General features: G+C 55.2%; 1 protein-coding gene and 1 pseudogene across 1 annotated transcript in view; both read right to left on the bottom strand.

Moving 5' to 3' along the window:
* DNAH1 (dynein axonemal heavy chain 1) overlaps positions 1-25,642 on the bottom strand; it is a 68,355-nt gene that overhangs the window by 21,174 nt on the left and 21,539 nt on the right. The window contains exons 14-45 of the mRNA XM_036430956.2: positions 25,364-25,483; positions 24,836-24,918; positions 24,255-24,396; positions 23,572-23,727; positions 22,992-23,190; positions 22,660-22,913; positions 21,806-22,018; positions 20,112-20,276; positions 19,516-19,637; positions 19,281-19,386; positions 18,520-18,699; positions 17,757-17,897; positions 17,035-17,198; positions 16,680-16,793; positions 15,081-15,269; positions 14,699-14,804; positions 13,964-14,077; positions 13,396-13,545; positions 11,879-11,965; positions 11,578-11,764; positions 8,532-8,623; positions 8,230-8,384; positions 6,625-6,802; positions 5,652-5,846; positions 5,444-5,563; positions 5,036-5,194; positions 4,836-4,940; positions 3,434-3,574; positions 3,170-3,330; positions 2,589-2,746; positions 2,083-2,256; positions 1,324-1,362 (exon numbers count right to left, since the gene is read on the bottom strand). Coding sequence (XP_036286849.2) covers positions 1,324-1,362; positions 2,083-2,256; positions 2,589-2,746; positions 3,170-3,330; positions 3,434-3,574; positions 4,836-4,940; positions 5,036-5,194; positions 5,444-5,563; positions 5,652-5,846; positions 6,625-6,802; positions 8,230-8,384; positions 8,532-8,623; positions 11,578-11,764; positions 11,879-11,965; positions 13,396-13,545; positions 13,964-14,077; positions 14,699-14,804; positions 15,081-15,269; positions 16,680-16,793; positions 17,035-17,198; positions 17,757-17,897; positions 18,520-18,699; positions 19,281-19,386; positions 19,516-19,637; positions 20,112-20,276; positions 21,806-22,018; positions 22,660-22,913; positions 22,992-23,190; positions 23,572-23,727; positions 24,255-24,396; positions 24,836-24,918; positions 25,364-25,483 — 4,669 coding nt within the window. The remainder of the gene's footprint in view (positions 1-1,323; positions 1,363-2,082; positions 2,257-2,588; positions 2,747-3,169; positions 3,331-3,433; positions 3,575-4,835; positions 4,941-5,035; positions 5,195-5,443; positions 5,564-5,651; positions 5,847-6,624; positions 6,803-8,229; positions 8,385-8,531; positions 8,624-11,577; positions 11,765-11,878; positions 11,966-13,395; positions 13,546-13,963; positions 14,078-14,698; positions 14,805-15,080; positions 15,270-16,679; positions 16,794-17,034; positions 17,199-17,756; positions 17,898-18,519; positions 18,700-19,280; positions 19,387-19,515; positions 19,638-20,111; positions 20,277-21,805; positions 22,019-22,659; positions 22,914-22,991; positions 23,191-23,571; positions 23,728-24,254; positions 24,397-24,835; positions 24,919-25,363; positions 25,484-25,642) is intronic.
* LOC118715713 lies at positions 15,406-16,577 on the bottom strand (annotated as a pseudogene).

Below are 25,642 nucleotides of genomic sequence, written 5' to 3' on the forward strand. Positions count from 1 at the left end.
GGGTGGGTTCTGGAGGGACAGTCAGCAGGACCCCCTGACAGATGTGGTGTGAGAGAGGGGGCGCTGGGGAACGCTAAGCCTCTTGTCCCGAGTGACTGAAAGACACAACTGCTGTCACCTGAGATGAGAGGGCCTGGGTCTGACATGTTCAGTCTGAGATGCCCCGGGGACATCTAAGAGACAATGTGGGGTGAGGGGCTTGGGGAGAGGTCAGCACCAGGATGGGCTTCATTGCTGGGATAGGATGAGAGGGTGGGCCAGGGGGAGTGAGGTAAGAGGGGGAAGAGGCTGGAAAGCAGGCCCCGTCACTCTAGGGAGGGTGTCTAGTGCGGGGAGGGGGTCGGGGGGAGATACCTGAGAGGAGGAGGTTGGGTCATTGCCCACAACCAGGGCAGGGGAGGACCCAGAGCTGACCTTTGGTCTGGCCAACGAGGAGCTTGACAAGAGCACTCCTAGGGCTGTGGAGGGGCTCAAGGGAACATGGGAGGAAAGGGCTGCAGCCAGCAGCAGGGGACAGGGCTTCTGAGGAGCTTTTCCGTCAAGGCGAGCTGAGAAATGGAGCGATGCCCTGGGCACGTGGGAAGGGCCCTGGAGAGGGGAATTTGTTTTTAGATGTTAAGATGAGAGAAATCAAGACATGTTTGCAGGAGGGACTGCTGGTGTTGGAGAGGTTGGAGGTGGGGTGGAGCCAGGTCTTCAAGCAGGCACCAGGGGCTGGGGTTCCGGTCTCAGAGGAGGGGAAGCAGGGAAGTTCACTCCTGGGAGTAGGAAAAACTGCAGGAGAGAACCCTGAGGGAGGCCTGGGTGCAGGTCAGAGGGGATGTGGGGGCCGAGGGAGGGTGCTGTCTGGTGACAGCCTCTTTCAGCGGAGGGGGAGCAGAGGGGGACAGAGTTCTGGAGTGTCCACAGCCTGCTGCAATGACCGGCAGCCCTGCCCTGTGTGAGCTGCCTCAGGAGGGATGCCCGACCCCTACAGGTCCCCCAGCTCTTGGTCCACGCTACCACCCGGAGAGGCCAGCTCTTCTCTGAGCCTCTGCCTCTTCACCCGGTGGGAGGCTGTTGGATCCTTTATTCATCCAAACTTGGCTGCTACTATGGGCCAGACACTAGCCCAGGTATGAAGGACTGACAGCTAGAAGAAGGGGTGAGTGAGCCTAGGAAGGCAATGGCCTCGGCGCTAACCTTTGCTCTAACGAAGGCCCACCGTCCCCAGAGGAGCCTGAGGAAGGTTCACTGCGGTCTGGTCCCAGCCTCAGCCACACCCAACCGGAGCCTGAGGCTCACTCTGGAACCAGAGCCCCTTCCACCCAGGCCTGCACTTACGCACGGGATCCCGGTAACTCTTTTCTCCGAGGAGTCCAGCTAGAGGGTGGGCGAGACACGAGCGCGGAGTTAGGTACGGCCCTTGCTGCCCACCTGTTGGCTGCTCTGAGAGTAGCCACTGACCCCCTGCCTTGAGCAATGTGGTCCCCCCTCCCCGCTAAGCTGGGCATGTAGGCACACCGGGCCTATAGCACCTGGGGGCAGGGCAGGCTTGACTCCCATCAGCCAAAACCTGGCAGAGTGCCCAGTGGAACTCACAGACAGTGTGTTGGGTGGGAGGTGGGCTGGTGGGGGAAAACTCTCTCCTGGGTGGACTTTCCTCCCAACCCCATGAAGGACCAGGACCACTCTGGCCATTCTATCTTGATGGCTTTTCCCAAGTTCCAAAAGTAAATCCTTCTACCAGCGTTTCTGAGCAAGTACTAACAGATACGTGGGTTCTTGGGCAGCTAAATGCATATGCGTACATATGTATATATCATATTTAGCAGTCCCCACCTGCCAGGCTTCATGCTAGATGCTCTACATGCAATGCCCCACTTAATTTTCAGGACTTGGAGTGGTGAGTACTGATATGATTGCCCATTTTACAGAGGAAGAAACTGAGGCTCAGAGAGGGTCATGAATTTGCAAAGGTAACATAGCTAAATAAGGGGCAGAGCCAGGTCAGTGGTTTCCAGTGGCTGCCCAGCTGTCCTTGGTGTCTGGCCTAGGCTTCTGCCTCTGCCATGGCCTCCCCCACTCCCGCCCAACGCTCACCCATCCAACTGCCCAGGATGGTGGAGAAGATGCACTTCTTGCTGGCCTCGTCCAACTCAGGAAAGGTTAGGTAATTGAAATGGCGCGTCAGCCGTGGAGTGATGGCATTCCTGCCTCCGCCCGGGGGGCCCATGGCACACACGAAGTTGATGTCCACCAGTTTCTTGAAGGCTCCTGGAGCGGAGGCAGGAAGTCAGAGGGGCCCTGCCCAGGGCTGCAGTCTGACTTTCGTGAACCCTGGGCACTTTTGTCTTGATGGGCCTCCTCCTCCATTAGAAATGATTTAAATGGTAATTTACAACAGCATGGGTATAAAGACAAATGTACTCACATACATTTAATTTTCTTGGAGCTAAAAGTCCATTTGCCCCATGAGCTTGAAATAAGTTAGTCCATTTCTGTGGACCCGCTAAAAGTACCGTGGCCCCGGCCCTGCGCCTACGATGCCTAGAGGAGGAATGCCCTGCCCTGCCCACTCGCCACTGCCCCAGGCCGCCAGCACGCACCGATGTTCTTGCGGTCATACCAGCCGCCATGGTCCATCCACTGGCGCAACAGCTCGACAGGCGGCTGGGCACCGTATGTCTCCAAGGCTGGCATGTTCAGGTCGTCGATGAAGAAGATGAAGTTACGCCCCAGGGGCGGTCCAAACACACCCTTCCGCCTGTGAGGAGGGGCTACGTGAACACCAGGTGTTCTGGGAACCCAGGGGCAACTTCTGGAAAGCCCTCATCAACTTTGGCTGCATCTGAATGGCTGGATCTCTTGAGCAGTCCCTTGTCCTATTCTGAGTGTTCTAGCACATCACACCTGGCTGCCCTAAGTCTGGTCTCTCTCAAGGTGTCTTGCCTCCTAGGCATATGGATAATAGGCCCTGCCAAAGGGGAAGGGCTCAGTAGGAATTCCTGATGGAAGGCGGCTCCAGAATAGTCAGCAAGGGAGCCCAGCTGTCCCCCACCTCACACCACCACCACTGGGGAGGCTTCTGGCAAACCCAGGAGCATAATTTGGTGGGGAGGTGAGACAACAGTTGGTTCCGCCAGACTGGGGGATCCTTGGAGCCTAGGAAGGAACGAGGAGTACATGCCTCTTGTCCAGCTTGCCGTCGATGACGTCCTGGGTTTGGTTGGCCGAGGTGCGCGCTGAAAAGATGAGGAAGTGGCTGATGTACTCCATCGGCAGGTTCTTTAGGAGCTTGTCCGAGATGGTGAGGGTCTTCCCCGTGCCTGTTGGCCCGATGCACAGCACCTGGGGGTGTGGGGATCTCTTAGAGGGCCCAGTGCAGAGCAGGGGCCAGCCACCCCGATCTGGGCCTTGGGTAGGGTGAGGCAGGGCATGGTGGGGCACTCACAGGCTTGTGGTTGGTGAGCAGCATGCCCAGCAAGTAGGACATCTGCACGGTATCCATGGTGGGCACAATGATGTTGCAGTAGTTGATTTCTGGCAACATGGTGAATGGAGCCGAAGAGTCCATCCACTTCACCCAGGCAACCTGGAACCACAGGTGGCTCAGGGCTGGGCCTGGAACCCCTTCCCACCCAACCCCTGGCCAAGCGCACCGGGAAGGCAGGGAGCTGCACTGCTGGGCCTTGGCAAGAAGACCCAAGTGAGGGGCTGCTTCTGACAAAAATACAATAGGAAGCCCCATGCCCTACCCTCTGTCTGGGTGGGGTGGGGATGGGGCTTCTAGAAAAAACCACCAGGAATGGGAGGTCTCTCTGCACGCAGCTGCCTCCAGTGGGAGGCTCTCTACATGAAGGAGATACTCTGGGAATTGAACCACACAGAATGAAAAGGTCTTTGCTATGGAGTTTCAGGCTGTCCAAGAGAACGAGGGCCAGAACCATGGGTGCTGGCAACACCTGGACACTCAGAGGTCACCTGGCCTTGTCTCCCCCACCATCCTTACCTGCATGAATCCCTTTACCCACAGCCCTGACCCAGCTTGAAGACCTCCCTTGGTGGGGGCACTCACAGACATGTCCCATTGGGACAGTTCTGACCGTTAGACCCAAATGTGCCCTGTGAGGTTCCCAGTAGGACCCTGCACTGTGACCATTTCTGCAGATGCCTCTCTGCCCCTTCCTCCTCCTGAACTGACCCTGATCCTGGTATGAGGTTAGGTTCATGGCTGATAGGAGGGATGGGAACAGTGAAGCAGGTCATGGGGACTTGCCCTCCCATTCCTGGGGAGCCCAGGCCTGGACAAATGGGGCTTTAATCAATATTTTTTTAAAAATTTATTTCAGAGAGGAAGGGAGAGGGAGAGAGAGATAGAAACATCAATGATGAGAATCATTGATCTAATACCTCCTTTATGCCCCCCACAGGGGATCGAGCCTGCAACCGAGGCAAGTGCCTGACTGGGAATGAACCATGAACTCCTGGTTCATAGGTCGACACTCAACCACTGACCCGCACTGGCGGGGCAAATGGGACTTTTAAGTAAAACGAAGGCAACCAATCCTGGACTCAACATCAGCAAAGAGGAGACTGCGTATGGTTGAGAAGGGAGGTGCTCAACATCTTCTAGATCCAGGTTCAAGTCCAGCTCTGCAACGACTAGCTGGGTGTGACTGTTCTGAGCCTTGGTCTCCTTGTTGGGAAATAACCACCTATGGGGCTGTGAGGACTCATGAGGTGACACACCTATCTCTAACTCGAGACCTGTGGCCGTTAACATGGCCTGCTCTCTCCAGTCATTATTCATCAAGAAGGACAGTCACCACCCAGTGGGGCAGGCCTGCAGTCACCTGCTTGCCCTCCTCGTCTTCGTCCTCATCATTCGTATTGCTGATGCCAGCGTCCTCCAGCCTGTAATCAAACACCAGCCCCTCCTCTGGAAACTGCATGGTCATCTGTGAGAACCAGGAGGAAAGTCAGGTTGTGAGGCCCAGAATTTTGTGTAGTTACTTTCCCAGAACACCCAGCATTCAGCACACATCCCTCTTACGTTTTCTACTATCATCTTGACCCGGAGCCAGTTGTTGAAGCTGGCCCGGCTGGTGCTGTCCCCCGTGGCACCCACACTCCAGACTAGGGAGAAGATGAACCAGGGCTCAACCAGCTCTTGGATGCGGCTCAGCTTTTCAGGAGGTATTTTCTTGAGGCCCTGGGGACAGAAGGGACAGCATCAAGCTAAGCAAGAACAGTACTGAGTGGCCTGAGGAAGCTGGCAGGTGCGTGGCATCCCTCCCTTGGTCTCCACCGCACAGTTTTGTGTCTACAGGAGAATTTGCAGGGTGTTCCCATGACCCAGGTGAGCCAATCCAATTCTCTCTTCCAGGAAGCTGGACTGGGATTTGGGGCCCTCTGGCAGCCAGGCAAGGACAGGGAACCAGCCCCCTGCTTAGAGCCGCACCTCTCTAGGCAAGAAGGGCTTGAAGAAGCAGTCCAAGAGCTTGAGGAGACTCATGATTAGGTTGCTGTTGGTTGTGGCAATCACCTCCTTCACTGAAGACCGGACGAAAGTGATGGATTCCTGCAGGGGATGGCACCCAGCTCCCGTGGCTGGCGGACACAGCGCCCTGCTGCCACGCCCAGGCCAGGCATACTGTGGCCTCACTTACCTCCAGGAAGCAGACAAAGAGGGCCTTGAAGTGCTCCTGGTAGGGCTTGAATACGGCAGGCATCCTCTTCAGCCAGCACTCAACAAAGGGCATGAGCCCCAGGATGCTGGGCTCCAGGTACACCATGCCACAGCGGGACACAGTGGCTGGTGAGGCCACTGCCAGGTCCTGTACCTCAAACATCATGGTCATCTCCTGGCACCAAAACAAACAGTGTGAGCGGGCCAGCTGCCAGCCCCAGGGCCAGGAAAGGGGCTGCAGGGCCATGGGGAGGGGGCGCTCATCTTGCAGTGTGGGCAGTGGCCAGCAGTGGGCCAGGAGCAGTGCTGGGTGGGGGATGCAGGAACCACTTGGCCTTCCGCTGATGATGTGGCCTCCCTTGGGCCTTGAGGAGGAACATGAGGTCAGGAGACTCCTGGGAGCTCTCTGGCCTGGGGTCAGGACATTTGGGGGTCCTTAAAGGCCTGGGGAAATCTGATGGGAGCTACGCTCTGCTCCTGAGCCCGTACCTGTGTACATGGACGTAAGTTCACAATGACCTTCAGGTGCTCAAAGAAGGGCTCAAGAGATTGTCTCAGTGTAGACATGGTGAACTGCCTTTACTCCCAGGTGATACCCCTCCTCCTCTGAGGACTGCCCCTCACACACCAGGAAGGCACCCCATGGCCAGGTCTGTACCACCTGTCCCTGTCTCTGGGCACACTGCCAGAATGGCATGGTGACTCAGACTGGGCCCCCATGGCTGAAAGTGGGCCTGGGAGGCACAAGGCAGCACCAGCAGAGCACTGGGAGCGGTGGGTGGTGGTCCTAGTCCAGGGCCAGAGCATCACAGGAGATGCGGGAACTTGGGGACAGGAGGGGTGACTGCCCGAGATGCAGCTGTGGCCCGAGAGGGAGGGGTTTGGCCAAGCACAGTATGGCCTCCGGGCCGCCCGGCTGCAGAGTGGCGTGGTAAGCGGACAGGCAGACGCACCTCTGTGAGCTTGATGATCTCGCCGGAACTGAGGCACAGCTTCTTGTTGTCGTCCAGCACCGTGTTCATGTTCTCAATCCAGACGGCGTCCACGGGCCCGTCGAACATGTACCACTTCTTGTTGGTGTCGCTCGCGGTGGCCCCCATCCGGATGAGGGAGGGGAAGATCCCATCTGTCCTGCAGCCACCAGGGAGGGCAGGGTTGAAGGTGCAGGAGGCGAGGCAGCAAGCACAGCTGGCTCCCAAGGAAACCTGCCTGCCAGGCTGGCCCTGCTCTGCTTGCTTTTTTCTGTTGTTGTTGTTTTGGTCCCCCCTCCCCCCCATTCTTCAGTATCTTCATTCATTTAAAAAATGTAATAGGGGAAAATAAAACTTTTTTTATATAACTTGAAAATGGATGCTTATAGTCCCTTGGTTGAATCCCCGATAAAGCGATATTAAAGGAAGGTAAAAGAAGATACCCCAAAAAGGAAAAGGAAGTAAGGGAGGAGGCAACAGCAGAAACGGGGGCCCATGCAGCTCTGAAGACGGAGAGATGGAGAGAGGGAAAGGACCGTCTACGGCCATACCACCCTGAACGCGCCCGTTCTCGTCTGATCTCAGATGGGAGAGAGGGAAAGGACCAAGCAGAGAAGCGGCTGTGGGTTGTGAGATGATTCTAGTTCCGGCCACAGAATCAGAAGGCTCAGATTTCAGAGGCACCACCTGCAGGGAAGGGGCTGTAGGGGGGCATTCTTCTGATCTGATCCCAAGCCACACAGGAGCCTGGAGGGGGTATGGATGAGACCCCTCACCAGAAATGAGGGAAGGACAGGCCTGCATTCAGAAAGAGGGGTGACTTTCCCTCCAGTGCCTGTCCCCCATTGGGTTTCCAGAACCCTAGAGTCAAGCAGATACCCCAGCAGGAGACTGGAAACTTCTTTGGAGATACAGAATCTCCCCAGAGAAAAGACCTGGAGTGCTGATATTTGGAGGGTCTCAACCCCATTGCCATTCTGCCAGCTCAGCACACGTCCTTTAAAAGGCACACCTCTCAGCTTGGCTCAGTGGTTGAGAGTTGACCTATGAACCAGGAAGTCGATTCCTGGTCAGGGCACATGCCTGGATTGCAGGCTCCACCCGAAGTGTGTGGGGTGTGCTGCAGGCAGATGATCAATGATTCTCTCTCATCATTGATGTTTCTCTCTCTCCCTCTCCGTTTCTCTGAAATAAATGAAAAGGTATTTAAAATGCACGCCTCAGCCTGGGAGCAGAGATCCCTGAGAGGGACCACCAGCCTCTCCTGGGACAATGACAGAAGTCAACATTCACTGAGCACTTGGTGTGTGCCACAACGTCTGGGGATCTTTCCTGTGTTAAGCTCCTTTTCTCCTCACTGTAGTAATGGTGCCGTTTTTATCTCCACTTTAGATGAGGGCACCAAGGCCCAGGAGGTGAGGAAGGTCACTCGGCCTGGAAGTGCCGTGGTGGGTAGAGTTCCAGGCTTTGGGCTCCCGAGCCTGAGCTCCAGACCTTTCGCTAGGGGAGTGAGAGGGGCCCATGGCCCACAGCCTCCGGAGATCTGGGAGCACGACTGTCACTGGCAGGGAGTCAGGGGTCACTCACCACTCGTGGGTGAGCAGGTCAAACTCCCCGTACAGCTGGCCCATCGTGATGGACTTGGGGTTGAGCACATAGTAGAAGACAGCCTCGTACACGCCACCACTGATGGATGGCTGCCCTTTCAGCATTGTCATGGCGGCTGCCAAGACCCTGTAACACTGGGGAGACAGGTGCCCAAGAGTGAGCCTCTTGACCCCCCAGAGAGCAGGGCTGGAGTGGCTGCAGGCCACAGGGAACAGGAGGTATTCCAGAGAAGAGGGTGGGTACTGGCTGGGCACGGGGCTGCCTGGCTTGGCTGCACTTACGTTACTCTTGCCGGAGCCTGTGGGCCCGACAAGCATGAGGCCGTGCCGTACCACTGTGGTCTCATAGAGCTGGATGCACTTGGTCAGGAAGCCTGGGGAGACATACCAGGGGGACCCAGAGGTCAGAGCAAGGGCTTTGGTCCCATCTCTGCTGCCAGCTTGCTGTGTCCCCTCAGATGGTCACCTCACTCTCTGGGCCTCAGTTTCCTCATCTGTAAAATGAGGCCACATAGTTCTCATGGTCAGGGGTGGGTGAAGCCCTAAGCACGGCACCTGGCAGAGACCAGGAACTCCCTGCTCACAGCCAGCCGTGTTTCCATGGGACTGTTACCCCCTCACATCCATCAGTCAGTGGCAGACCACATGGGCCTGCTCAGTCAGCTGACACAGGCCCACAGTTAACTCCAGCCCCAAAGCCACTGTTCAGTCTGCTGAGAGCATGGCTCCAAGTACTGGCACACAAAGGCAAACAAAACCCCAGGGACAAAATCTGAGGGTTAGTCAGAAGCTTTAATTGACCAAGACCAGGGCTGTAGGGCCAGCTGCCAGGTGTAGATGGGAGGTCAGGCCCACGAGGATAGGAAATGAGAGCATTACTTTGGCCCAAGTGTGTGTGTGTGGGGGGGGATGGGGGGGATGGGGGGGGGGACTATGGCACTGCAGGTCGGGGATCCTCATCTAAGGAACAAGGGCTCATTATTCAATGATAGCAAAGCTGACCCAAGACCATCACGGAGAGAAGAACTTGAGGCTTTATTCACCGAGCCTGCTGGGGCGAGGGAGGGGGGAGGGGAAGTACAGGAGGTAGGGGCAGAGACACGTGTGGAAAGCACAAAGGACGGCTTGCGGCTGAGCATATTGGGCCCCAGAGGAGGGCCCACATGGTCAGGGTGGCGGTGTGACTTCCTGGTGGAGCACCATTCTACCTCCCAGAGGACCATGGGAGAGTCTGCAAGGAGGAGAGGGCCGCCAGGCTGGGGCTGTGCGGACAAGAGCAGCATACCCACGTGGTAGCAGGGCTGGGACCCCCCCCCCCCTCCATTTCTATCAGAGAAGGGGTTTGGGGTTATAGGAAGCCTAATTGGGGGTGGTGTGACCCCCTTCTCCCCCAGCCCTTCTGGCTGCATGTGGCCTTTGTAACAAGCCAATGCTCCTATGAAAGCTAAGGCTGTAATTTCCCAAGGAGTGTGAGCAAGACCTGCTGGTGGGAGCAATATGCTTTGCCTGTGCATGGAGCCCTCATTCAAAAGAGAGGAGTGTTGCCGAAACCGGTTTGGCTCAGTGGTAGAGCGTCGGTCTGTGGACTGAAAGGTCCTGGGTTCGATTCGGTCAAGGGCATGTACATTGGCTGCAGGCACATCCCTGGTGGGGGATGTGCAGGAGGCGGCTGGTAGATGTTTCTCTCTCATCGACGTTTCTGGCTCTCTATCTCTCTTCCTTCCTCTCTGTAAAAATCAATAAAATATATTTAAAAAAAGAAAAGAAAAAGAGAGGAGTATTGGCTGGGTGAGGTGGGGTAGGTGGTGGACAGGCCACAGCTTACCATATTTCCCTATCATGACATCAAGCCCCAATGAGGGACAGGGCAGAGGACAGCTTCTGTGAGGAAGGAGCAAGGCCCAAGAGGGGCCAAATGCTGGGACTGTTCATATGGGAGGAGAGGCCTGGGGGAGGGAACACCACCTGTGAAATAATCCTATATAATAAAAGCCTAATATGCTACGTGCCTGGTCTTTCAACCAATCAAAGTGTAATATGCTAATGATATGCTAAGGCACTCAACTGCTGACTATGAGGTGCACTGACCATCAGGGGGTGGATGCTCCAACCGGTAGGTTAGCTTGCTGCTGGGTCCAGCCAATGGAATTGAACAAGATGGGCTGGACACACCCTGGAGCCCTCCCACAGTCAGTCTCCCGCTGGACAACCTCCCTCATCCCTCCCTGGCCCCGATCACACACTGGTGGGGTCCCTTGGCTTGGACTGCACCCTCTCGCAATCTGGGATCCCTCAGGGGATGTCGGAGATCCAGTTTTGGCCTTGTCCCTCAGGCCAGGCAGAGGGACCCCACTGGTGCACAAATTTGTGCACTGGGCCTCTAGTAAATATATATTGATCTCTGCCCTCGGTCTCTGAGACAGAGCTCCTCAAACTTGTAAAGAGGGGTGTTAGGAGATTCTTCTTTTCTAATATTTAGTCTTTGACCCTGGTTCCTAACAGAGTTCCTCGGCCTTTGTAATTTCCTGAGTGCTGGGAACTCTTGGTCTAATGAGGTGACTCTTGATGCTGAGCTCCTGGAAGGGAGCTTGTCCCCAGAACCACCAAGCCATTATTAGAAACTTGGAACTTGGGAGAGGAGCTGGAAGTGGAGCTAATAACTGATCACACCTACATGATGAAGTCTCCATTAAAATCCCAAAAGTGCAGGGCTTGAAAAGTATCAAGTTGATGAACACATCCACATGCTAAGGGGACACAACCCCAACTCTATGGGACAAATCTCACCCTATGCCTGTTCATCTGTGTCCTTTATCATATCCTTTATCTAATAAACCAATAAACAAAAGTGTTTCCTTGAGTTGCATGAGCTGTTCTAGCCAATGGTCAAATCTGAGGAGGAGGTCATGGGAACCTCTGATCTGTAGCCAATTCAGACAGAAGTTGTGGGTAACTTGGGGACCCACTACTTGCAAGAGGCATCTGAAGTGGGAACAGTCTTGGGAACAGAGCCCTTAAACTGTGGATGTATACTAACTCTGATCAGCGCCAAAATTGAACTGAGTTTGAAGGCACCCAGCCAGAGTCAGAATTGGTTGGTGTAGGAAGTATAGTGTGAGAGTCTAGGAGATTTTTCTAGTCAGCCATCATCTGATGGCTTGGAGACAGGGCCTGGGGCATCTGCCCTGCCCCATGGGCTGTTTGACAGAGATCCCCAGCCCTCCGCACACTGGGCCAGGCCCGAGGGCCTCTGAAGCTGGTCTGCCTGTCTCTGTTCTCCTGCCCAAGATCCCAAGGCGCCTGGAGCCAGCAGGGGCCAGGAGCTCACCTTCCACGTCCTTGAGGTTGTTCTTATCACAGGCTTTGCGGATGGCCTTGTCCAGGATGCCATAGTCAGTTTCCTCCTCTTTGATGGTGGGGAACAGGTCTGACACGATCCCCGAGAAGAGCTTGAGGTCCTCCAGCAGGAACTTGGGCACGTTCACGTCACGAATGGCTCGGAGGCAGATCAGCTCCTGCAGCAGAGGCCGGAGGAACCTCTAGGGTGGTCCAGGCCAGATGCCCCTCCAGCCGCGCTGGGGCCCTCCTGGAGCCCTCTCCCAGGCACCTCCCCGCTGGAGGGCACTCACCTCGTTCATGGTGGGGTTTTCTCGCTTGAGGTTCCCAGCAGCCGAGATCACAGTTTTCACAGCTCTCATCCCGAAGTCGTAGTGATCCTGTTGCCGCCGCACAGGAGGGGGTGGGTGGGCACTGTCCCTTTTGGGGCTTCTGCCTGGAACACTCTGTCTCCCACCTGGCATCTGGCCCATTGTCCAGCTTGCAGCTGAAATGTCACTTCCCCTGCAGGCCATCTATGACCCCCTGCAGCCCTAGCCTGGGCCAGGCCCCCTCCTTCAGGCTCCTCTGCCACCTCCTCTTCACATCCTAGCAGCCTCTCCTCTTACCCTTCAGTGCCCCCTGCTTGACTCTTGCTCCCTGTGGGTAAACACTCTGCCTGGGTTGCAACTAAATCCCCGCAGTCCCAGCATGGTGCCAAGAGCAGGGAGGCACTCGAGTTTTATTCACAAAGTGAACAAAGGAGTTTCCCATGTGTGCCTTCCTTCTAAGATTCTCTCGTAACATCTCTCCAGACCCACTCTTTCAGTCCCACTACCATGGCTTTTCCGGCTGGTCCTGTTTCTCTTCATTATACAGCAGGTGCTGGGAACAGTTAAACTTATCAGATGCCCCATGCTACCAGGCCATAGAATACATCTGGACCCACAGACTAGACATCTTGGACTTGAATGAAGGGACTGGGCTTGATTTGGGGTCACTGTCATTTAAGGGGTATTTCCAGGACCATGTGGGAATAGTTGCTCTATTAAAGAGGAAGGCTTTTCAAAAAATAAAATAAAATAAATAAATAAAGAGGAAAGCATTTTTGAAAGTGGATGGTGAGAAGGAAGGTGGCAGACAGCTGTTTTGCACTGTGGTGGACAGCTGTTTTCCCAGTAATAGATTGTGTCTCCTCCAGCCCATGGATTCTGGTGGGCTCCACCTGGCCAAAGGCAATATGGTTACCTCTTAGCCATAGTGATTGGTGTTCAGGCATGAATGGGCCATACAGAGAAGGTGATACTAGAGACTTTTTCTAGAACTATTAGGAAAGACAAACTAAGCTAGTGGCATGTGAGTCCAGACAGAGTTGGGGCTCATCTCTGCCACTGCAAAGAGGCGAGGGGAATGCTGAGAATGGAGCCAAATAGGAAAGCTTGTCCACCAGTGCCGGTGCCTAAACCAACAGAATCTAACCTTGAACCTGGGCTCAGCACTGAGTGCAAGGCCCATGGCTGGGCGGCTCAGGTAGGGGGCTGGCTATCCCATTCTGTCCCCAGGAGGCCAGATGCACTTGACCTGAAGCCGTGGGTTGTGTGGCTCTTGGCCTCCTCATTAATGGTGGACTCTCCCTGCCCTTGAACTAGCAGGGTGGGCATCTGTTCCTGGCTCCTGCTCCTGTGCACTGCATGAGCCTGCCCAGTCTCTTAGCTGCTTAGGGTCTCAGTGTCCTCAGCTGAGAAGTGGGGATGTAATTCCTATCTCATGGGGTTGCTGGGAGCAGACAGCGGCTCTCAGAGCCTGGAAGCTGGTTGGGGCAGGGCCTCACCTGAGTGCTGAGCTGCTCGGAAGCCAGCTTGAAGGTGGTGGTGATCTTCTTGGCCAGCGTATTGGCTTCATTGAAGCCAAAGGAGTAGAGGGAGATCTCAGCGATCATGGTGTAATCCGGAACCATCATGGCCACAGGCCGGAAGAGCGCCTGGGGCCGCGGTGCACAGGTGAACGGAGAGGCAGACCTCCCACCAGAGCACTCCCTGCATTATGGACCCCCTCCTCCTTCCCCCCACCGATGCTTAGATCCCTCTTGGTGGCAGCATGCTGCCCAAGCTGAGGCTTACACTCCTCTGTGGCCGGACCGCTCTGCCCATTAGACACTGGTCTTTTGTGCTGACCTGAATCTGTCCCCTGACTTCTCCCAAGCCAGGGACAAACCTGCGGCCTCCTCTCCATGCCTGGGGATGGGCCTCAGGACCTCTGAGTAGGAGGCCTGCCATGGAGCCACAGGCCCTGCTTTCTGGCAGCTGTGTGCCTTTCATAGTGCTTTAGCATCTCTGAGGCCAGGCCACAGGCTCTGCTGCCTCCCAGTGCCCGGGGTGGCCTGCCGGGCCTGAACTCACCTTCAGGTTATCGGGCAGCTCCGTGCGGCCGGCATACCCCGGGTTCATAGTGATAAACACCGCACAGGATGGCACGAGTGGGATCTCGGTGCCCTCAAACATGAAGCGATCCACCTACAGGGTAGCAGGGTTGACTCACCTGCCCCTCCTCTGGATGGGCCCTTCATCCCCTGTTGAAGGCCCTGTCCTGACTATAGCTGGTCAGCCCTGACCGGATCCCTGATGATGAGCTGCCTCCTCTCAGGATCTGGCCTAAGACCTCCAGTCCCAGTAGCTACCTGTGGCCTGCCAGGTCCTGGCTACCTGAGGTCTTCACAAACCTCCTATCTCCCACACCCAGACCTGAGCAAGCTTAGCTCTGACTGGGACCCAGGGCCCTACGAGTTTGGAGTTGTGGCACTTGCCAGCCTCCCAGCTTGTGTTCCCAGGGAAGACTGCTGGCCACTCTGAGCAAGACTAGAGGGAGGGGCCTCTTCATCCACTGCAGCTTGGAGTGGGAGCCACCCCCAGAGTGGGGTAGGGATATGGGCTCCTTGACTGGCTACAACAGCCCCAGGGAGAGCTCTCGGTAGGGGAAGGGTATAAGATGAGAGAGGCTGAGTGCAGGGCAGGCTCAGTGCCTGGCTTCTCACCCTGCAGGGCGGGGAGTCACAGAAGGCATAGGTGTGGCAGGTATGGATGAAGTGATGAGGTGGTGACTTGGGGCTGGGGGGAGGTTGAAGGGGAATGGCTCACCCGCTGTTGCTGCGCCTTCTGGATGGTGGTGATCTGCTGAGCCACCACAGACAGCACCTCAATGTCAATGCGATTGAACTCGTCGAAGCAGGCCCAGGCCCCAGAACTAAATGGGGTGAGAACAAGAGATGGATATGAGTTCAGAGCCCACCTAACACCTCCAAGGGCCCCTGTGACTCCACTGGGGAAGAAGTAGCCATAGAGGCTCCACCCAGGACAACCCTGCTGCCTACCACCATCCCCAGTGCCCACAGGGGCTGAGCCTTTGCCTCCTGTCATCCTCCCCTGTGCCCGCCCCATCCTGTGAGGCTCCGCTCAGCAGTGTCCCCAGGAGAGCTCAGCCTTCCTGCGCTGGCCTGTGCCACCCTCACGCCAGCCTCACCTGGCTAGGCCCTTGAAGAACTTGCCCATGGCCATGAAGTCGAGCTGATCAGAGCAGTTGAACACAACAGTCTGGATGGCCAAGGCCTTGCCCAGGTCTTTGGTGGTCTCTGTTTTCCCTGTGCCGGCTGGGCCAGCTGGGGCGCCCCCAAACTTGAGATGCAAGGCACCGGTCAGGGTCAGATAGCACCTGCAGGAGAGAGAAGAGGTGCACACGGGATCCCCGCAGACACAGGAAGAGAGCCTCCCTTGCTTGGCCCCGCGGATGAGCAGCTCTTGCGTCTCCTTCTTCTCAGGGCCCAGGATGGCAGCCCCTGCACAGTGCTTCTGCACCCCACTTGGTGGCCTGGGGGTGAGTTCAGGACTCACCCTCAGGGGAGAGGAGTGTCTTAGGCAGGGGTGGCAGGCAGAGCCAGGATAAAAAATAGACACACACCACTTCCCTTAGTCAAAACTCAACTTAAAAACCTGCTACTAAATACAGTCGGCAAGAGGAAACGACTTATCCTTCTGGCATGTTAAAAATATTTGGGTGGAAAAAAATTGCAAAACTCACATCCATTAGTGTTTATTGAGGTATGAGCTTTACATATCAGCTTATGAAACTCCCATAACCGCCTCGAAGAAGCCGCAGAGGAAACGAAGGCCAGAGGGGTTGAGTCACCTGTCCGTGGTCACTCAGCCTGTGACAGTTGGAGCTGTTTTTGTTGTTTTGTTTTGTTTTCTTTTATTTGTATGCATGCCTTTTATTGGTCTGACCAGCATGACTAGTAGGGGGTATGGGCAGGGATCCCCAATCTGTTCTGGCCCCCATTTTCCCTCTCCAGGGAGTTCAGAGCTCACCCCTGGGGAGAGGAGTGTCTGAGGCGGGGGTAAGGGGGGGTGGGGAGGGTAGGCAGAGCCAGGATAAAAAAGCAGGTCTGGGGTTTGAAGGGGCTCAGGGTGGTGTAAAAGCACAGGGCTGCCAGACCATCCAGATAAGACACCCCTCAGGGTAAAGCAGAGTCCATTTTCTGGCACAGGCCCCTTCCCCTGCAGGGCATGGGAGGGGTCAGGAGGAAGAGCTGCCATAGAGGATTCCCACTGTGCCCCTTCTGTCATCAGTATCTCCAGAGTCCTCAGCCTTCTTCATGCTGGGTGCCAGGTAGGATTTTTTCCTGTCCCAATCCTTTAATTTTTTTCTTCTGCTATTTTCTGTTTCTGTAACAGCTGGCTGTAAATTTCCTCCCTGGACTGAAGGATAACATTCTTCCTACACCTTCCTACATGTTAGTCTCGTCTACCAAAGCCATAACCACTGTATCTGCAAGATGGGCATGCTTGCCTTCTCTGTTTAGCAGGTCAGTCTGTATGCCTGCAAGCTTCACCTTCTGCTGAGTGGCAATGACTTTGGCTTGAAGCTCTTTGAAGGCCTTTTCGACTCTAGATCCACGGGCGCTGCAGCTCTGTGCCTCCAGAGCTGGTTTTAAACCTGCAGCCCATGCTCATAACCCTGCATGCTCTGACGGACTGGCTGCACCTTTTGTCCCTGCTTTTCTGGGCCAGCTAGGGCTGGGGGACTGGTCCCCGTGCAGGGGGCCTGTGGCAGGGAGACACTTACCTGTCTGTGAGGGGTGTGATCACCAGCCTCCCGCTGTTGCCTAGGTACTCATAACCATAGATGAACTCAGCATTCACGGCTCGAATGTACAGGTTGTTTTGCGTCCAGTAGTACCTGGAATTGCAGGAAAATGGGTTCCCGGGCCATGAGGACCATAGGCCACTGGGCAGGGTATGCGGTTGAGGATATGTGGTTCTTTTGGTGAATAAGGGCATTAGGTACCTCTGCCCAGCTTGTCTGGGGTCTTGAGGACCGGGAACAGCAATTGTAGATTGACTCTCCACCCTCCACTGGTCCCAGCCTGCAGCTGCTCTGACCCCGGGGGTGTCTGGGCCAAGGTCTTCTGCCTCCTCACCTCAGCTGTGAGATCCACTCGAAGTCATTCACAGTGACCACCTTCTCCTCGATCAGCTTGGCCACCACATCCTTGGCATGGACCTCGATGACAATTAGTGCTGACAGCACTGACCGCTGCATGCGGGACAGCTTCCCACGCACCAGGGCCACCAGGTTGCTGAGCTGCAGGAGTTGGGGGACATTTTCGGGCAGAGTCATGCGGGGGGTAGGGTCTCTCTCCTTTGCACAGAGGGTGGGCTTTTGTCAGGCGCAACCCCTCTATCCTGGGGGCTTCTGATGGTCTGGATGGGAGGGGCACAGGGAAGGCATGGTAGCATGAGAAGGCTGGCAGGGAAGTAAATAGAAATGGAGACACACACATGGCATCTGCTCCCTGTAGTGTACGGTGCCATCTGAGCCTTCAATGGCCAGGTGGTGAGGCCTGATGAGGAGCTTGAGGAAAGATGTGGAATAGCAGCTGTAGTGAGGATGGTGCAAGATGTGGCTCCCTCAGTGACCAACTGGCGAGGGACCCTGCCTGGACTCAGAGCTCTCCTCAGACCCCCGGTCCCTCCCGCTGGTGGTTGGTTGTGAGACACTCATTTCTGGGGTGTCTGACCTGCTGTTTGGATCTAACCCAAGGCCTCTTTCAGGCTCAGCACAGGAGAAAGCTCTTGGAGGGAACGGGCTCTCCCCAGGCCGGGATACATGGAAAGCGGATAATGATCCCCTGACTCCCACCTGCTGGGCGAGCTGGGGAAACAGCTTGTCACCAATATTGCTGGCCTCCAGGGCCATTTCCACTTCCATAGTCCAGTAGGTCTGGCACCCAGCGATGGTCACCTGGCCAGGCCAGCTCAGAACCCACGTGGTCCTGGGAATCTGGAAGACAACACAGGCAGAGCTGACCCAGGCAGCTGGCAGTCCCAACCCTGCAGCCTTTTCCCCTTACACACATCATCTGGGCTTTGGCCTCTTTTGAACTCTGGGCTCGAGTTGTTAATTCCACCTCAAAAAAGCAGAGAAGTCATTAAGCTCTGGGCCCCTCAGGGGTGCAGCAGTCATCACTTCCTCAACAGAGACCTTGAAGCAGAGGGTTGGGAGCCCGGAATCAGGGACATACAGCCCTGGGTTCAAACCTTAGCTCTGCCTCCTGTGAATTACAGGCCTTTGGGCAAAAAATATCTCTAAACTGACTTTGTAGGATAAGGGTTAATTCCCAGCCCTACTGGTGACTGTGGGGCTGGGAGAAGTAATGAGGGTCTGGGACATAGTGAGTGCTTGAAACATAATAGCAATTATTATTGGGAGCAAGTTTCATTTTCTGGAGGCTATTTTCAGATCCTCCCTGAGTAGGCCTCAAGGATCCCCTCTCTCCAGAGATCCCAAAGGCTATAGCTTGAGGAGGAGGCATGCAGGCAGCCCAGCTACCACGACAGAGCTAAGAGCAAACAGAAGGACGACGAGGCTGAGAGGCTGTGCAGGGGTGAGAGGCATGACTCACTGTGGGGTAGGCCTTGATGGCCTTCTCGATGATGTCCCGTATGCTGGTCTTCATGCTGAGTTCCACCTCCCGCAGCCAGTTCTCCACGTTGTTGGATGGGTAGATGGAAAAGGACAACTGCACCTCCTCACCCTCTGCAGAGTACATGTGTGTAATCTCCAGGTCCTCCTGGAACAGCAGCTGCGTAGGGGGGCAAACAAGAGTGGGGGTTGCACCAGGTGTGCCCAGAGGCTCCACCCAGCACATCCCCAGAGCTGACCTGCCTGTGCCCTTCACCTTCAGAAGCCCTGCCTCGGGGGCCCACCTGCACTGTATATTCTGGCTGGGCCTTCCCTGACTGTATATTCAGGCAGGATGGGTCTGCTTTGTCCCTAGCTGTGGTCCAGCCAGCCCACTTGGGATAAGAGGCTAACCCTGCCTGCGAGTCCCCCTCTTGCACAGGTCTGTGCAGCCCGCCTTGTGTGTAACAATGAGGACAACGAGAGTCAGGAGCCTCTAGCCTCATGGGTTTCTCAATCCAGCAGCACCTCAATGTATTGTGGGGCCGGATCTCCCCTGGATGAGTTGAGAGCAGGGTCTCCCAATCCTGAGCTGGGAGTTATGCAGTAGACCTTCCTCCCACAGGTCCCAGGTGCATCTCACTTGCCACTTCATTTCCTAATAAAGGACTCGAGCTAGAGTAGAGCTGTTCTCCTTGGGAAGGAGTCCCAATGCTTCTGGCCCTGAGCCCAAGGCCTTGAGTCCCAGGCCCAGTCACCCACCCGGGCAATGTTCTCGAAGCACTTGCGCAAGTGAGGCTGCACAGCAGTGGGGTCCTTAGTCTGGGATAAGATCTCAAGTAGTTCATCATCTGACAGGAAGTAGAATCTGCCAAGGGAACAGGTAGAATCTGATAAGGGAGTGGGTCAGTACAACTGAACCCCTGCAGCTCAGCCTGGGTGGGATCCTCAATGCCCCAGACACTGACAGAGTGGGAGTGAGGCAGGTGGTGCTCACCTGGGGAAGGCCCGCCTCTTGGTCTCCAAGTACTCGCTGAGGCCCTTTTGTACCATGTCTAGCAGCTTGTTGCAATCCCGCAGGCTGTCCAGCAGCCTCTGGTCAGGGCACACATTGATCACCTGCGTGGTCGGGACCGGAGAGAAACCAGAAGTGAGCATGGTCTAAGTGGGAGGCATTAAGGTGGGCTCAAAGAGCACCCATATGGGCCAGAGACCCTCAGTGGGGCCTGGGAAGGAACGGGGGCAGGAAAACCGCCCTGAACTAGGGGTTGCAGTTATCACCCGTGTCAGTACCACAGAAAAAAAGCCAATGGTAAAAAAAGTTAGGCTTAAACAAAGCCAAGGGGTTTTGTGCTGCAGAACTTTAAAATGCTAATGTGGATGGAAAATTTCCATGAAGAAAATAATTTTGTGTTTCTCAGAAGTGTCTCTTCTGACTGGAAAGCTCACTTGGAAACATAGGCCAAGACCAAAGCCTTGGACTTGTTCTCTAATCTTTCTTGTTCAGGGAGAGATGAGACCCGGAGGCTCCCAGCAATGTGGCGGGGGCCTTTCGGGGTCACAGATTCCCATCCCATCCCTGTGTGAGCTCACCTCCCGGTTTTCATAGGTGTTCTTCATGATCTTCCTCCAGATCCGTTCCATCGTCTGGTAGCGTTTGCTCTCCACGGGCAACTGCCGATTGATGTCCTCAGAGCTAAAGATAGGCTCCAGGTAGAGCCAGGCCCGCTGACAGTTCAGCCACTCCTCCAGCACTTCCTGGGCAAGGCATGCACTGTCAGCACCCAGGGCTATGTCCCCCTGACCCAGACATTTCACACACCGAGCGCTGGGCAGAGGATGACGTCAGAACCAGTGTCTGTGGGAAATTTCTAGATGGCAATGTCAGCCAAGTGCTCTCAGGAACAGAGAGGCTGCACCAATGCCTGCCCTCCGGAGAAACCCAAGCCCCCAAAAGAGCTGGGAGCCTTTCTTCCCCAGGAGGAACCACTCCCAAACCAGCAAACCCCGAAGTAACAGAGGAAAAATCCCCAGTGCATGGAAGCCCCATCAGACTCCTTGCCTGACAGGACTTTGGGGTCTATGACCCAGAAGTCTCTGAGGTGTATTAGAACTTGAGCTTGAGATCTCTAAAATACTCTGGAACTAACGTAAGAGACATCTTCAAAGCAGGCTACCTCCCCTCCTCGCCCCAAATTTTGCCTCCAAATTCCCCTTTCAGGATTTATCTCTTGTCTTTTCCTATCAATGCAAACTCATTCATTTCATTTCATTCCATTCATTTATTCATTCGTTCATTCTCTTCCTCTTGAGATGTATGTCATGGTCAGCTCTGTGCCAGGCCCACGTAGGCACCAGGAGAAGCAGAGGGGAACAGGATGTGGTCCTGCCCTCTAAGAGCCCACAGCCCACTAAATGGCCAGTTCTGCCTCTGAATCACCAAGAGCCTGGCATGAGCGACACACCCTGTAAGAGGCACTGACCAAGGGCTCTGATGGGAACGCCTTCCTGGCAGGGGTGGGGAATCAGCGAGAGCTGCTTGATTCTGAGCCTTGGAGATGGACAGTAGGGATGGAACTCCAGGTGCAGGGGACAGAGTGAGCAAAAGAGGGAACCCAGGGATAATACTGACCAGCTCAGGTATCTCTGGGTGGTCTAAGGAATACACACACAAGACCTCCTCACTTGGATTCTAGCCTTCCCTGGAGGTTTCCAAAAAGCTCCCAGGAGGCCCCAGGGAAGGGGCTGTCAGAATCACACAGGCTGGCCTGGCCCCAGCACAGTGTTCCAAGACTCTGCAGACAGCCCTTGCCTCTGACCTTGAAAGCTCTAAAAGGTACAGTCCCTAGTGCCCTGGCAACCTCACCCCAAGCCGGCTCTGAATGAGACAGGAATGGGAGGCCCAGGGCAGAGTGGGAGAAGGCTTAGGGAACCTCAGGGCTTTGTGGTGTCCAGCCCAGAAAATTCCAAGAGTGGAGGTTCTAGTTGTTCCAAGTCCAGGCAGTCCTTCGAAGGTCTGCTGGCAGGCTTCAGGCCCTTCTTTAGCCACAGCTTTTGACCAATCAGTAGCCCACCCCCACATCCTGAATGGCCTCTAGCAGCCAAACCTCAGAGATGGAGAGCCGCACTCTAGTCACCCTCACAAGGATCCTGCCAGACAGCCAAAGCTGTGAAAACCTGGACAAGGCCCTCCAGCGTTTCAGACACCCAGACACCATAAAGAGCCACTTATGGGGCGGATGCTGCCAGGGTGAGGGAGGAATAAAGGAAGGCCATGGATGGCCCACCTGAGTCAGCTTCAACTTGTTCTCCCAGGAGTTGATGCGTTGCTCAAAGGGCTTCTTGTAGGGCGAGAAGGACATGCTCTGGGTCATGACAATATGGTCATCAAGCAGCTGAGAGGCCTCATCTGGGCTCTTGAGGATGTAGGTGTCTGTATCCTTGTAGGGCAGCACGTTGAACAGGATGGATGACCACTCCTTCTCCATCTTGTCCAGTGCCTGGGGTGGGGTACAAGTCAGTCTGGGTCCTGAAAAGGGCTGGCCTACATTCTGTCTGACCAGCACTGCAGGAAAGAGCAGGCTCTACCTGGCCATGGCCTTCACTTGGGTCCCTCTGGCAAATACTCTGCTTGTCTGGCCAAAAAGTCCCCCATGGACCCTTATCTGAATTAAAAGCCAACTGGCTCTCACACATGTGCTACCTGAGTACAACAAGCATATTGGGAGACAGCTAAGGTGCTAGTTAGGAGCTCTGGTCTCAGTTACAGCCCTTACTGGCTATGTCACCCTAACCATTTGCTGAACCTCTCTGTGCCTTAATTTACTTATCAATTAAATGAGGGCAATGCTATTAACTCTACCCTGGGAGAGGAAGTAACTTGAGAGGAGCACCTTAGTAATAACTGGTCTTCTCCACCCAAGTGTCATGACCAGCTCTGTGCCGGGCCCATGTGGGTACCAGAAGCAGAGGATGTTGTCCCTGCCCTCACAGGACTGTTATTAACTCAATGAACAGAATGAACCTCAACTCCTAGAACTGGTGAAGGACCTCCGGGATGGAGCCCAATACTGCTGTCCTCCTATGCTGTCAGGCAGGGCCTGGGGGGGTGGGGGGCAGGGTGAGCCTGCTGGCTGCCCACCTGCTCAATGGTGTACTCCTTGCCGGCCACCTCAGCCACCTTGCTGATGCTCTCAATGTGGTCCTGTAGGTTCATCTCAAGGCAGCGGGCGAAGGTCAGGTTGGCCTTGGGCCTGACGTTAATGTTGATTTCATTGGACAGCACCTCCCAGTGCCGGTTCCGCATGCCAGGGTTTCGTAGCCCCTGGATCAGTGGGATGTATGGCTTGAACTCCTCGATGCGGGCTCGGATGTCCAAGGCCACATCCTGGCAGGCTGCCGGGCAGGATAGGCGGGTGTGAGAAGCAGCCAGCACAGGCAGGGAAGAGGGGATGGACTGGCTTGGTCACCTACCTGGGATGTCCTTGAATTGTTTCACACACTTGTGCATGGTCTTAAAGGATTCAATAACATTCTTCTCTAGTTGCTCAGCATCAATGGCTGACAGGGGGTCGTTCATCCAGCTCTCGGACCAGCGCAGCCAGTCAGAGGCGGTGGTCCAGAGGTCCAGGTAGGGCTGGAACTCCTTCACCATCCTGGACAGTTTGTCGTACTGCAGAGACAGAAGACCCAGGGCTGCCTTAGGGTGATCTCTCTATGCTGCTGCTTTGGGCCAGGTCCCCTCCCCATCCTTACTCCTGGCTGCTGCCCCATGGACTTGAGCCTGGCCTCCCTTCTTCCTGACCCCTTCAGGCTCTGGGCTCTGAGAGGCTGAGCAATGCCTGCACTGACCCTCAGGTCTCTTGCCTGGTTCTATCCAATTTCCTTGCCTTGAGGGCCAAGGGTGGTTTAGCTCCTCCCTGCAGCCTGCTTGGTCCTGCCCCCAAATGCCAGGGCCCTGCAACCTGGTAGCTGGGTTCTCATATAGCCACAAACACATGGGATCACTCTCAAACTCTGGGAGTTAGAGGACAGGGTGCCCACGGGAGCCTACGTTGGTGATGGGCAAGCCGAAGATGCGTTCGCGGTTGTTATAGAGTATGGCCAGCTGCTGGCAATCCTTCAGCTGCTTCTTGACTCGTCGTACTTCATTGGCGATCTCATGTGCTCGCGCAATCTCCACGTGTGTGGAGAAGCCAGCTACCACAAGCTGCAAGGAGCAGAGTCAGAGGCCTCTGTGGCCCAACCCATGCCCACATGCACCCAAGAAGCCCAAGATCGCTAGGCATCAGCATCTCCCAGTTCTGAGGGCAACTTCTTCTCCAAGAGGGAGCAGGCAGCTGACTACCCTGTGGTCACAGCAAGATCAGAGAAAGACCCAGTGACCTGAACACTGAGCCCACTGCCCAAAGGACACAACAGAAGAATTGGGGCTCTTTGCTACTCTGAATTCTTCTGGAGCTTGCTACCCAGACACCCCTCTGGCTTTCAATTGTTTTTTTGTTTTTTCAGTTCATTCTTTCAGACAGTTGTTCATTCATTCACCAATTCTTCTATCAAACATTGATATAGCAACTCCTGAATACAAGAAGCAAGGCCCAGCCCTGGTGTGTGTGTGTGTGTGTGTGTGTGTGTGTGTGTGTGTGTGTGTGTATGTGTGTGTGTGTGTATGTGTGTGTGTGTATGTGTGTGTATGTACAGGGAGCCAATCCCCGCTGAGTCTCAGCCAAAGCCTACCTGCAGCCCTTCCAGCTTCTCCTGGAAGTTGTTCTGATCCATAACCTGGATTTTGTGGAACTTCTCCTCATCTTCAAAGTGCTGATGCCGCACCAAATCTATCTGCCCGAGGATCTTAGTAGGCCAATTGTTGGCAGCCCATCTGGATGGGGGAGGGGTGAAAGTTGGTGGGGGGTGTCAAAGCTGAAATCAAGATGGTTTCTGGTTGAAACCGGTTTGGCTCAATAGATAGAGCGTCAGCCTGCAGACTGAAGGGTCCCAGGTTCAATTCCGGTCAAGGACATGTACCTTGGTTGTGGGCGCATCCCCAGTGGGGAGTGTGCAAGAGGCAGCTGGTCGATGTTTCTCTCTCATCGATGTTTCTAACTTTCTATCCTTCTCCCTTCCTCTCTGTAAAAAATCAACAAAATATATATTTTAAAAAATGATCTCTGGTGCCTTGGCAGGGCATTTCTGCTGTGACTGACTGCACAGCCATTGTCACAAAGATATTTGAAAGCCACTGTAGCTTAGCACCGCTTCTCCTACCTCCTGCCGTCCACCACCCACCTAGGGAGGGTGGGGACCAAGCTCCCGCTCACTTGTCATTGAAGTCATCTGTGCTGAGGTTGTAATGGAATTCGTCCATGATCTGGTAGTCATCCATGACCTTCACAATCCGCTCCTGTAGGGACAGGCAGTGATGAGAGTGCCTGTGTGCCTGTGAACGGGTGCTAGAGAGGCTGCTCTCTTCCAGAGAGGGGAGACCTGGGGTTGGGGAGGAGGCATGGGGTACAAGGCCAGCATTGGGCTCAGAGCTTCAAGGGCCATGGCCACCACACCTCCAACCTTCAGCCCCTGACCCGTATCTTCCATCCTCCTCACCTCCTAGACAGCACAGCTCTGAACGTTCACTGTGTACCCAGCCTCATAGCTCTCCCTAGCCCCACCTGTCCTCTGTGTCTGCTTCACCTCCATGTTCCCGATCTCCCAGGCCCTGCCTTCAGACCTGAACAAAGGCCCATGGCTCTCAGCTCCCCAGTTCATGGTTTGCCCACCTGATTTCTAGCCCCATCAAGATCTCAGACAGGAGTCCCCCCTGCTCCCTGGCTTCCATGTGTGTGCCTCACCTCCAGCACCACCAGCTTTTCAGGGATGCCCTTCATCCACTCTCGAAGCTCAGCCAGCTCCTCTATGCTGTTTGGCTTCTCATAGATCTTGCGGCTGATGCTGCGAAATTCCTCACAGATCTGGTGGTGGGAGGAGAGCACTAGGGAGGCTAGGTGCCTCCTTCTTACCTTCCCTGGGACCTGCTCCCCCTTACTGGTCCCCAGTTTTTCCAGATAGGAAATTGCTCCCATTCTACCACATCCTGTAGCCGGCTCACTGGGGAGCTGCAGCCTTGCGGG

This window comes from Pipistrellus kuhlii, unplaced genomic scaffold (genome assembly GCF_014108245.1).
Source record: "Pipistrellus kuhlii isolate mPipKuh1 unplaced genomic scaffold, mPipKuh1.p scaffold_m20_p_11, whole genome shotgun sequence".
Lineage (NCBI taxonomy): Eukaryota > Metazoa > Chordata > Mammalia > Chiroptera > Vespertilionidae > Pipistrellus > Pipistrellus kuhlii.